This window comes from Alligator mississippiensis, chromosome 8 (assembly GCF_030867095.1).
Source record: "Alligator mississippiensis isolate rAllMis1 chromosome 8, rAllMis1, whole genome shotgun sequence".
Lineage (NCBI taxonomy): Eukaryota > Metazoa > Chordata > Crocodylia > Alligatoridae > Alligator > Alligator mississippiensis.
In genome coordinates, this window is record NC_081831.1 from 67035087 (window position 1) to 67048129 (window position 13043).

General features: G+C 45.6%; 1 protein-coding gene across 2 annotated transcripts in view; it reads left to right on the forward strand.

Moving 5' to 3' along the window:
• Nucleotides 1-973: 973 nt before the first annotated feature.
• DCX (doublecortin) overlaps nucleotides 974-13043 on the forward strand; it is a 127736-nt gene continuing 115666 nt past the window's right edge. The window contains exons 1-2 of one of the 2 annotated variants that reach the window (XM_006262561.3): nucleotides 974-1414; nucleotides 3082-3472. In XM_006262561.3, coding sequence (XP_006262623.1) covers nucleotides 3109-3472 — 364 coding nt within the window. In that variant the 5' untranslated portion in view covers nucleotides 974-1414; nucleotides 3082-3108. The remainder of the gene's footprint in view (nucleotides 1415-3081; nucleotides 3473-13043) is intronic. The other variant, XM_006262562.4, reaches the window with a different exon arrangement.

A 13043-nucleotide genomic window follows, 5' to 3' on the forward strand; every position in this document is an offset into this window, starting at 1 on the left:
TATTGTATTTTATCTTCTCATTGCTTACACGCAAAAAAAAAGCCATGAGCTGTCCATTGATGCTGTGCTATCTCCCATCAGAATACTTTCCACAAATGGCAAATGATGGTTTGGAGGGTTAAGAGATAACCTTTTCCATTAGGTGTCAGGGTGGAGCTTACAGAAGTTACAGTAAAACAAACAAGAGCACCTTTTGATCCATTTGTTTAAACACTTTCTGTGCCCTTTCAGGATAGATGCAACTGAAATACATATCGCCCAGAGAGACTTCATCTGTGTCACTTCTGTTGTTTTAAAAACGTATTTGTACAAAGCGGGTACTGATACAATGTACCAGGCTGCCAACTCTGGAGAGTGACCTCCTATACCCCTATAATACACTTGGTTTGAAAAGACCTCCTCAGGGGTGACAGGATCATGCTGTTTCTATGGCCCAATCTATCCTGGACCAGATGGAGACCAATAGCAACAGGGGTGTGAATTATGGTGGGTTTTTTGCAGTGTATAACTCACAGGGATCACCACCTCCTTCCAAAGAGCAACCAGAAAATGTGAATGGCTTTCAGATGTTTGGCTTCGATGACAGAAATGTAAAGAATCAGCTGTTGTGAAATGTCTGTTGCTGGAATGAGAAAATTATCCTCTTCTAGCTTTGGATTTGACCCAGAATCAAATCTATTGGGCCCAATTTGGATCCAGTTACTCAACTCTGTGCCCCTGGGAAATTTAAGAGAAAGGGGGTTCAGGCCCATCCCAAAAATATTAACAAAGAAAAATTATGATAAGGTGCAGCACTGCAGAGCCACAGTGTCAAATTCTCCTTTCCTTTACAGCCACAGAAACCATGATGAATTTGATGAGCTGTTCATGAGAAAAGAGCTGGGCCGCTTCGCCTCCCCGCGCACATTTATTCACTTTCTTGTGATATGCTGGACATTCAAGTCAAAACTGGTTGCATGCTACAGAGTGAAAGCTCTTCCCCCCTGCAGCTGTAGTCCTTTAACACTGCCGCATACATCTAATTACTCCCTGCCTGCTCCCTCCAAACTGGGGCCAGATGCTGCTGGGGTGATTAGATCAGCTGAAGTCAGTGGGACTTTTGCTTCCAGTAAGCAGTGAGCAATGACTTTGGGACTGCCCCCTTAACTCTTCTTGCTTAGCTATAAATGCAGGCAGAACTGGAATGAAGCTGTTCTTCTCTGTGACAACACAGCCAAGGAGATTTTAAACCAAGGATCAGTCACTCAAAAACCACTGAGGCAGAGTTTTCTGATGAGGGGCGCACAAGGCACTAGGACCTAGGAGAAGTCTCATCCACCCTGGCAGGAATTTCTTGCTTGGAGCTCAGACAACAAAGGCAGAGGGAGCTTGGTTTTCTTTCTCTCAGCATCTCCACCCTGCGAGCTGAAAACCGGTGAGTAGAGCTTTTATGAGTGACTTCTATGCAGAAAGAAACAGATGTCAGATACAAAAGGGAAACAAGAAACCTTCTTTTAAGTGTGTCACAGCATCTGCAGCTTCCAAAAAAAATCCTGGAAAAACCTCCCATTCATTTGGAAAGTTGCTTGAATATTCCACTGCATTATGCATGCCATGAAAGCACATGTATCATAATTGGCACTGAGAGGGGAAATGTTTGCAACTCGGGATTTATGTGAAAATTGCTGGCATTACCCATTGCTGCTCTGCTGCATGTTAGAGACAATAATGAGATCTTGGACAGGTCACGGTGACATTGTAAAATACAGAAAATGGGACCTGTTCTGGCAAATCTGATGGGTGGGGAAAGAGAGCAACAGCTTTTTCTAGGATTGGGAGCTGATCGCTGAGCCACTAGATTTTAATCCCATTTCTGTCTGGTGTGAACACACTGCTAACGTATGTGAGGTGCATGTTAAATAGTTTTTGCCCAGTGGAGTGACAGCCTTGGAAGGTTTTCTGTATTGCAAGTCTAGGGGGAGTCTTTTGGTTTTATTGCATTTTTGTTTCTTTGGTACTAAGTTTCATTTAAAGAAAATACAAATATCGCCCATCCTTGGTTTTGATCTCTGGCTCAGTGCAATTTTCCCCAGAGGGCTGCCTTTCTTGGGTTCCAGTCTCTCTCTTTCTCTCCCTCCCTGTAATACACCACAGCTCAGAACAATGAAAGGTGTGCTTGCAGTGGCATGATGTGAATATTTGCACAAGGATAGTTTCCACAATGAAATCACTTCCTTAAGGATGGGAAGGTTTGGGTAAAAAAAAAAAAAGAAAAAGAAAGATAAAAGAAATACCCCATTTTATTTTCTTTTTTTCCCCTTCTGATTAAATAGGACCAGAACTAAATCCAGGACAGATTTGTGAACTGACAATAGCTCATCGAAACCTCATAGCAATGACAGATTTTTCAGACATTTTTTTTCTTGGAAATGTAGGATGGTCTCAGAAATTGATTGATGGGCTGAGAGGGGGGCTGGGAAGTGGGGGAGGGAGTGCTGTATCTGATTGCTAGCCCTTATTGACCAGCCTGTCACAAAGAAAATGGCTATTCCCCTGTGACCATTCTTTCAGAAATACCAGTTTTGTCCTCATTTGAAATATTCAGACACATTAGGTCCTTCTGCGATTCCACAGATTGAAACCTAACTCAGAGGGATCTGCTCATTCTCTGCAGCCAAAGGAAATCTTGCAAGGCTCAAGGGTTTAATTCATTACCAACCGTTGTTGTTTGGACAGGATTTGGGAGTTCTGCTTATCATTTCCCTGCAGTTATCCAGCCCAAAGTCTCATTTTACTGCACTTGGAAACAGCAAGGAACTTCAGTGTGCAAAGTCTAAGCTGCTATTCAAAAATATATCCCCTCCCCCATAATTGGATCCTTTTTAAAAAGCCCAAGATCCCTCCCTCTTTCCCCCCACCCCCTAGAATCAATACAAATTTAGGTGAGGGTGAGCAGGATACAGGTCACTCTTAAAATAAACCAATTCTGCTCTCAAAAAACAAAAGCCCAGGCATGGAGTGCATGTAATTTCTCCCAGATTTTGGTTTTGATCAGTCTAATATATTGTTCATATTCTTTCCTCCTCATTTCCCTCCACTCAGCTTCAGATCTTTAGGGGTCACCAAACTATGGAACTTGATTTTGGACACTTTGACGAAAGAGATAAGGCGTCCAGAAACATGCGAGGCTCACGTATGAATGGCTTGCCCAGCCCCACTCATAGTGCTCACTGTAGCTTCTACCGAACCAGGACCTTACAGGCACTGAGTAATGAGAAGAAAGCAAAGAAGGTGCGTTTCTATCGCAACGGGGACCGCTACTTCAAGGGGATTGTATATGCTGTGTCCTCTGACCGCTTCCGAAGCTTCGACGCTTTGCTGGCTGACCTGACCAGGTCCCTGTCTGATAACATAAACCTGCCTCAGGGAGTTCGTTACATCTACACCATTGATGGAGCCAGAAAGATCGGGAGCATGGATGAACTGGAAGAAGGTAATTAGCAATGTCCGACGGTTGAGTTACGGTCAGGTGAGGAGGTGGGGGAGAACTATGTAGCACTGTTTGGTTGTGACTCGACAGTCACATTTCTTCTGTGGCCAATAGATGACACTATACTATTGTCTGTATTGTGGAGTTGTAATTCATTGAATGGGCAGCCAGAGCTTTGGGGAAGTGACTGAAAAGCATTTTAGAAATAAAATAAACTATGCAAATACAAAAATGAGGCATTGTGATAGAAAGTGTGTATGAGTGCGTGTGTGGGAAGGGGTTCTGCATACCTGTACTTGAGGCACGTAAATATACAGGCATTTCTGGGTAGGGGTGTTTCAATGGATATGGTCAGAGGTGTGCATGTCTGTGTGCCTGCAGTTGCAGGTGTAGTGCACGGTATACTTGGGGGTGACTGTGTGTTTGAGGGGACTGCACAGTATATCTGTGAGTGTGTATGGGAGTAATTTTTGGGCACACTGTATCTGTATGTGGATGTGTGTGAGTAGCATAGGGGTTGTGTAGGGGGAGGAGTTGGGCACAATAGTTTAGTGGAGGTGTGTTTGTGTGAATTGTATCTGTGTAGCCGAGAAGTTTGCACTGTATGACTATGGGTGTGTTGGAGGAGGAATTGCATTCGGTGGGGATATTCGGTTTGCCTAGAAAGGGGTGTCTCTATTTGGAAGGAAGATTTGTGAACAATATACAGAATCGCATCAGTATGTTGGAAGGAATATGTACAGCATGTCTGAAGGGTTGGGTGTTTAACACTTCTGGAAATACATACATGTGTAGTGGGGGGCGGGGAGGGCGCACACAGCATTTCCCTAGGGCTGTGTCCTTTATGTTTGCCACCGATATGCAGAATACATCTGTATGGGCGTGCCCATGTCTCTGTGGGTGACTTGCACAGTACATTTGTGGGGGTCTTTTCGCATGTCTCTATCTCTGTGATGTGCACAGTACATCTGTGTGGGTGTGTCTATATATCTCTGGGGGGCTATGAACCAGGCAATTGTGAGCGTGTTTGGGAGTTATGTGTACAGCATGTCTGTGTGGCCATGTCCATGTGTCTCGAAGGTAATATGCACAGCAGGACCGTCTGGGTGTGTCCGGGTATCTTGGGGAGGATTATGCAGAGTATTTCTGTAGGCATGTCCGTATATTTGCCAGTGATGTGCTTTGTATGTCTGTAGGCTGTACTGGGAAGGAAATATGCATGGTATTTTTGTAGGGTATCTCTCTGTATGAATGTGCACATCGACTAAAGGTAGATTTCATCCCTGGAATGTCTTTGTTCCTGCGTGTGCGTTTATTACTTGTTGAATTGTTGGAATTGCAAATTGTTCAAAATACCATCTGAAATTCAGCTTCATCAGGAAAGCCTGGGCAGGTTGTTCAGTTTGTCCTTGCTCACCAGAGATCTTTCTGCCATGTGACTTACCTCTGAATCTGTGGACTGCCATTTTAAATTGTCTTATTCTCTGGAAATGCCATTAAGACTTTCCAGAATGATATCACAACCTGGTCACTGCCACTATCTTATGTTACCACCTTGGGATGAGTCTCTGCAAATGACATAATTCTATGTAATGACAGAGATGAGGACATCCACCATCATTCTGGTGCTCTCTAATCAATTAAAAAATCACCTGTTTGGTTCTTTGTTGGATTTACGAAGGCAACATTTATCTTGATACTGGTTATTTCCACATCTTGACAGGTATTTTATTTCAAACAGACCTGGCCCATTCAGTGAAACTATTGGGCAAGTCAGTGGCAACGCGTAGGGGGTGCATGTGCACCCTCTGTGAGCACTGGTGCACCCCCTCACAGGCTGTGCTCCCCAGTTAGACAACGGGCAGGGGGGGCAGGGGGGAGCACCAGTGCCCCCCCGTGAGCACCGGCCAGGGAGTGGGAGTGCTGGATGAAGCACCGCGGCCACTTCTGGGAGTGCCATGGCTGCTTCCTGGTTGGTGAGATTGGCTGTGAGGAGACACCCTACTGCCCCCTGCCAGTCACTGGGGGGGCATGTGCCCCCCTAAGGTTGCACCAGTCGCCCATGGGGAAAGTCACAAAGCCCTTGCCTTTTTAATGGGAGGCAAAATGTTGTAAGGCACTGCCTTTAACATCAAGAGCTTTCAGGCTAGGAACGGAAGTTGCAAATAAACCGGTGTAAGTGATCAGCAACTGGTTCAGATCTGTAACACGACAAAAGTTAAGTGTGCATAAACTGCTTTCAAAATAGCCAAAACTGGTTTAAGATAAACCTAGTTGAATGTAGTATCAGACTTAACTGATTTAGGTTAAATTGGTTAATTGAACTTCTGTTCCAGATCCCATCCAGATTCAAGTTTAACTCGCAGTCCTCCCACATCCCAGGATGCTTTGTACCTCCCCCACAAACCCCCCTCACAGGGTCCAAGCTATCTGCTCCAGCCAAGTATGGAGCCATGCTCTAATACCACCCCCCCCCCCCCCAGCTTCTGGCCTGAGGCACTCCAGGCATGTGGCTGCATTTCCAGAATCAAAATGGATGTCTGTTCACTTGCTTATCAATCTACACCGCTTAGACTAACCTGTGAAGATTGAATCGATTTAGCCTCAGGCTTTTTGACTGTCTGTACTTGGCCTCAATGTGCAACACTGAAGATGGTTCTTTGTGTCTTTATGCCCAGATTTTGTCATGAGTAAAATGGGAATATAGATGTTTGCTCACTTTCCTACAGTAACTTTTTAATGAAACAGCCTCCGAATAAGTCCTATGCCATGTATTATTATTCAGAGTTTTACTAGAAAAGCATAAAGGTTGTCTTACATGAATCTCTGTCTTTGGAAATTATATACCTTATCAGTGTGTCATTGCAATTAGATTAAGAATTGATTTCACACAGATGGAGGTGTGATGGTTGTTGGGGTTTTTTGGTTTTTTTGGGGTGGGGGGGTTGGCAAACTAATGATGTCACACATCCAGTTTCAATCTTTCAGTGTCCTAGTAGTGGAACTTGGGAACGGTGAGGAGACACACACCAGCCCTGGGCACCATTTTGGTGAGGTTGCCAAAATAGCAGTCCCAGATGGGCAAGGTGCCGGGAGCTTGCACTGGCCCCAGCCCAGCAGCATTCAGGGAGCTAACCCTGCCTCCTGCCTCAGTGAGGCAGCATGCAGGGAGACAGCCCTGGCAGCAGCTGCTGTAAGGTAAGACCCTCCCATACCTGCCCCCACAACCCCTCCTCTCCACTGCTCTCAGGTGCTTGGTACAACAAATCCACACCCCTGCCTCCCTACAATCTTGCCCAGGATGCAAAAATCATTCTGGTATATCTTAAATATTCCTCACAGGGGTGTACCAGCCCCACACAATCATAGAGAAGTAGGGTTGGAAAGGACCTCCATAGATAATCTAATCCAACCCCGGGCCTGAGCCAGGATCATCATGTTGCTGTCTAAATTTTGCTTTTTCTGTAACTTTTTTTTCTCTGTTCACTAATAACTCCAGAAAAAAGAACCTAGTAATCCCTGTTGTTTTTTCCATTTTTGGCATGGGTGTCAACATATCTGTCGCATTTTGTTTTTATAAACATTTGCATGGACGTCACTATCTTACTTTTTCAGCATTATGGTATATTTCTGCTGGCATCGCTAAATTAATTGCTTAGATTACAGCAGGGGGTGCTGACGCTTGGATTTAGCTTGTGGCACCAAAATGGCAATTTAAAAAATAGCATCAATGAAATGATTTTGAAAAGCAATTCTTTATTTAAAACATAGTTGACAGTGTGGCAGTATCCTCCTTCAGAACCTCAGCCAATGAAAACATGGATCTGAATGGAATAAAAACAAAGGAAGCCCCACCCAGGAATGAAAATGTAAAGTTAACAGCTTGTTGCCTTACCAACTGCTGATGATAATATTCTCATGTCACTACCGATAATCTGCTTTCAGAAAACCAGAAAGAATAAAAAAACTCATTGGTCCTAAGACAGTCACTGTAATCACACTGCATTTACACTGCAGTTGCATGGTAATTGTTTCATGTAACCCATGCATCTAATTTTAGTATTAATGGTCAATGAAAAATAATTGGGATGCAACTACAATATAACAATATTTGTCATGTTATAAAGTACAACTGGGAAAGGTAGTCACCAAAGGGAAAGACTGGTCTTTATAAACTACTTTTTATTAAAAACATAAAATTAGTAGTACTAAGTTTTGCATTCTGTGTTCTCTGATCTATGTCATATAGACATGTGCTGTAACATGGTGGTACCCTGAATACACCTTAATACAACCCTATATAAAATGTACCATGCTATTTTTAAATCTTGCAACTATCCTGACCTTACACAAGCTGAAGAGCAGAAGGTTGTATATCTCAACAATGAAGAGAAACCCACAAAACAAGTGTAGTCTTGAGTCCCAATTAAATGTTTTTTCCAGGCTTCCAAAAAACTTAGACGAATGGACAGCAATAGCATTGAACCATTCTCCTCAACACGGTTCTGGGTTAAATTAGTCCTCTTTGCTGTCTGCAATTGGGCTGTTACAAGTCTTTCCTACAACACTAACTGCATCACCCTCCCTTTTTTAATACCATCTTTGACTAATGTTCTCTTTCCACACCAGGCTGAAGTTCCCCATCCTCACAGTGGAGGCTCATCAATCATCATACCCTTTGCCCATATGTACTGATCTCCCTTGCTCCCATGTTCTTCCTATGCCTAAATCCTTCATTTTCAAGCCTGGCTTTGTACTTTTGTTCATACTGCCTCCTGGCCCTGGAGTACTCTCCCTGCCTTTGTCTCTCAACTGCCTTCTCTTCCTCCTCAAGAGCTTCCGTTAAAACCCATCTTCTCATGCAGTCCCACCACCTTGCTTTTTCACCCATAATCCTCCAACCTTGTTCTCCTCAGCTTGTTCCATGATTTGGCTTGCTTCAGTTTTTTAACACGAGAAACATGTCTTAATTTCTGTTTGCAAAGCAGTGGATATCTTTATGGTGCCAGTGAACAGAAATGATTTATTAATTATTACTTTGAGATATTTGAGTGTAATGGCAGGATTCTGTTAGTAAGCCTGGATCTTGACCAGTGAGTGAACCAATTTCTGTTAGTTCTTCTTCATAATGTCTCTGCACTTCAGCTGGTTGCTACTTTTTTTAATCTAGGCCAGATAGTGTAGGTTTAGCCCTGCATTTGATCTATGGCTCATTCCCACCGCTGAGGCTCAGCAAAGCACTTGGACATCTCTGCACCATTACAGATGTTTCGAGTGAGCTCCATCTTTAGTGGCTATTCTGGGTGAAGGCAAATAAATGACTGTTTTAGAAAAGAATAGGGGATAACCCTGGCCGACATCTCACCTTAAAACATTCTAATGACCCAGACTTTTGGAAACCTATTAACAAATTCCTTTACCCACACTTATGGTACTGCCAAGCTCTCCTTTGCACTGGGATACTGTGACCGTGAAAGGTGCTAAATAAATGTATTCTGTAGTCTTTTCTGAAGTTCTTAATATTAGGGCAACTCACATCATCTCAGAAGTTCCTGCTAGACCAGGGGCAGGCAGTTATTTCGGGTGGATGGCCACTTACCAAGTTTTCGCAAGATGTTGAGGGCTGAATGGCAGGTGCCCCACCCCTTGGTCGCCATCTTGTGACCAGAAGCCCTGCCGCCTAACCCCCGACTTTTGCCACCAGAAGGCCCTTCTCTTGCCCCCAGAAGTACTCCTTTCAGCAAGAGGTTTTGCCATCTCAGAACAAAAAAAAACAACAAATTATATTCTAAAGATCAAACATCGACAACATTCATCAACTGGATTTAAAAAAATATTTTTCTTCTGATTTACATGCAGTTGTGTAGTGTATGTAGAGGTGATTGCACAATAATTTACAATGAAGTCTTACTCTTGTATACTGTGGGGGTATGGGGGTGCGTATAGGTGTGGGGGTGGGGTGAGGGAGCATGTGGGTGTGTGTATGAATATGTGGGGTTTGGGTGGGTATGGGGTTTGCAGGGGACTGGGTGTCTGTGAAGGGTGGATAGGTGTGTGGGGTGAGGGAGCATGGGTGGGTGAGTATGGGGTTTGTGGGGAGAGAGTGGGTGGGTATGGGGTGTGGGTTTGGGGGTCCATGTGTATGGCAGTGTGAGGAGGGGCTGTGGGTGCATGTGTATGGTTGGGTGTGCATGTGGGACTCGCCTTATGAACACACACACACACACACACACACACACACACACACTGTCCCTCCCTCATTGCTCTCTCCTTCCCTCCCTCAATGCACAAATGCATGCACACAGGCCTGACCCCGCTACTCCTGACCCCAGGGTACTGGCATGGGCCCCATGCTTCTGCAGTCCGGCCATGCAGCTGGGAGCCATGTGGTACAGAAATGGCCGGCAGGCTGGCAGGGAAGTGGTGAAAGCGGCAGCTGGCAGGGGGGAAGCGGGAACAAGTGGGTGTGCAGGAGCGCAGCAACAGCTGGGCAGGAATACGGGGTCCATGCTGGTGTCCTGGGGCCAGCACTGGTAGATCCCATGGCAGGAGAGCAGGAGTGTGGGGTCCCAACCTGCAGGGGCTCTATGATGCCAATCTGGCTCCCCACTCTCCCTGCTGGTGCATAGACCTCTGCCAGTCCATGCCCCACATTCCTGCTGCCCCACAGGCACTGGCCCTGAGACACTGGTGCAGCCCTGTGCTCCTGCCCAGCTGTTGCTGAGCTCCCGTGCACCCACTTGCTACCACTCCCTCCCCGTCCCCACCCTCCCTTTCCCCACTGGAGGGGTCAGGGCCAGGCAGGCTTTGCTGCTGGGTCCTGCCACTGGCTTTCCCTGTGTCCTACTGCCCCTGGCTCCTGTCATCTTTGACAGGCATCCAGGATTAGATAAATATCAATTTTCTAATTTTTTTAGGGGCCCCACGGACCGGATAGAATGGCCCGATAGGCCGGATCCGACATACGGGCCATATTTTGCCCACCCCTGTGGTTACCTGTGATATCTGGACAATGCCTTAGCTCACTGTAAGCATGCATTTTCTAACAGGTCTGTTACAGCAAGATACTAATTCCTCAGCTCCCAAACACAAACATTAATTTTTCCCCTTTCTTTGGAAGCAGGGAATATAGGCAAAAACTGAGTTAACCCCAGTCCACTGGAGGTTACAGTTATTTTCCTTCAGACAAGGCCACTGCCACTCACCTGACAGGTTCAATCTGTCACTGTGCTGATGTTTTATATTATTGGTTACAGTAGTACTTAAAGGCACACCTACATTGCCATGCTAGATGCTGTGCAAGCACAAAGGAGGAGAGTTCCTTCCTGGAGTAATAACAGTCTAAATAGGCAAAGCTGAGGGAAAGGGAGTATTGATCTTATCTCTTATGGTACTGATGGGGAACTGTGGGGCGAGAGATTAAGGAGCAGATCCTCTTTTCCTGAAATGACAATCCTAATTTAGCTTCTGCTTGTTCTAAACTAACCCAATCAGGCTCGGGGGAATGATCCTATATCGCCTATGAAGGCCTGCAGCTTTATTACTCTCCTCATGGAGAGCCTAGAGCACTTCCGGAGACAGATCATATTGCACTGAAGAGATGCATAGCCCTTCTTTGTCTCAATCAGGTGCCTTAGTACAGCCTAAAATGCCTCCATCATGCTGCAATCTAATTTGATCCTGACATCACAAAAGGAAAATATCTTAACGGGAATCAGAAGAAGAGCAAAACAATGTCTTCTTCTAGGACCTTCTCAGTCTCAACAGGTGTACACCCACCTCTCCTACACCCCAGCAGGGTGCCCTAAGCAGCAAACTATGCTCTAAGATTATCCTCCAGCCTTCCTACTGAAGCCAGGTTATAGGACAGCCAAGAGTAAATGATTTGTGGGATCTTCCGAAAAGCAAGAAATATGGTCTAGTGGTGGCCCAATGAGGTGGACCCTGTCCTGGAAGAGAGGGAACCCTAGCTCCTGTTTTCTGTACAGTTTACACATTTTACGAAAGACAATTTGAGGTAAAATGTGTCACTTCCACTGATGTAAATCTGGAGTAATGACTGTGTAAGTGAGGATATTATTGCGGGTTGTGGGATCTGACCCAATGGAGTTGCATAAATACAGTGCACAGGGTGAATGGAAAATGGCTTTATCACCAACAGTGAATATGCATACTCTGTGGTGGGCCAGTAGAGGGTACTCCCACACTAAGCCACCCACCTCACTGTGCCTAACCACCTTCCAGGCTCCAAGTACCTCCCTGGGGGCACCTCACGTCTGGCCACCCCCCTTCCTGGAGCACACTCACTAGCCTGGGGGTACAGCTGCCACCACCGAGGGACGGGCTTGATTCTGGCACTGCATCCCCTGGGAAACACAGGCCTAGTAGCCCTTGAGGGTACTTGACTCACTTCAAGAACTTGGGGTGCTTCCCTCAGTTGGAAGCACAAGTAGTGGTTTCCCTTAGTCAGCTGAACCAAGGGGACCCGAAGGCATAATCTAGGCCCACTCCCAATCAGTCTTCCATGCTAGGTACAAAGGAGAACTTTATTGGTTACAAGGAGTAGGGTTGGAATAGGGTACACAGTTGAGTAGTATCAGAGAAATCCCATAGAGCAAACAGGGTGGCTGGAGTAGCCTTTGATCACATATCTGAGTTACTGCAAGCTATATATCTAGTTAGATCTCGGGTAGCTTACTCACAACTGTCATCCAGAGGCAGGTGGAGATTCCCTCTGGAGGCAGGCAGTTCCTTGATCATGAGTTTTGAGAGAGAGCAAGTTTCAGATGGTCCAGCTCTTCTCTCTCTCTAAGTTTTCCTCATGACTGCTGCCCCTACCTCCTGGGCGGTCCTTAACATAGCCCTTATGACCTCATTTATCTGGTCCAATGGAGGCCAGCACCTGTTGGCTGTCAGCCAACCAATTTGAAATGCAGTCTGTAGCCCACCAGGGAGCCCAAGCCCTTCACCTAGGAATGTGATGCCAATCACATAGGCAGAGAAAGCAGGTTCCCCCCCCACAGGAATGTATCCAGCTCAGGTTACCTAAAGAGATAGGGTAAGGTGTGTACCCTCTGCAGGGCCCATACCAACCAAATTGTCACAGAGCAGAGTTTTTGGGGAGAAACAGAGCTGGCCTTCTGCCACATACTCCACCATCCTTTGTAAGGTGGATATGTGGTGAGAAAGGTCACAGCAGAAGTGTGATTTCAGCAGCGACTCCACAGTGGAGAAGGTAACCTCATGTCTCAACAGGTGGACTGTAATGACAAAGCACAGGAGGTTCTGGGCTTCATTTTTTTCTGAAAGGAAAGTTATAGACCTTGAGCTGTGCTAGTAACGAACCACCAGGATTTATTTTCTTCTCTCCAAACACACTTCTTTTCTGTCAAGGAGTCAGCTAATGTCTTTCAAACAGCATTTTCTGTATAAAGCGGTACTATAAATAGGACCACTAGTAGAAGGCTTTCCAAATAGTACAGCCCACTGGGAAGGAGTGTCAAGTAGATGGAACACAGGTGAAAAAAACTGCTGTCTATTCCCTGTGCTGGTTTTACACTTTATCCCAGGGAAA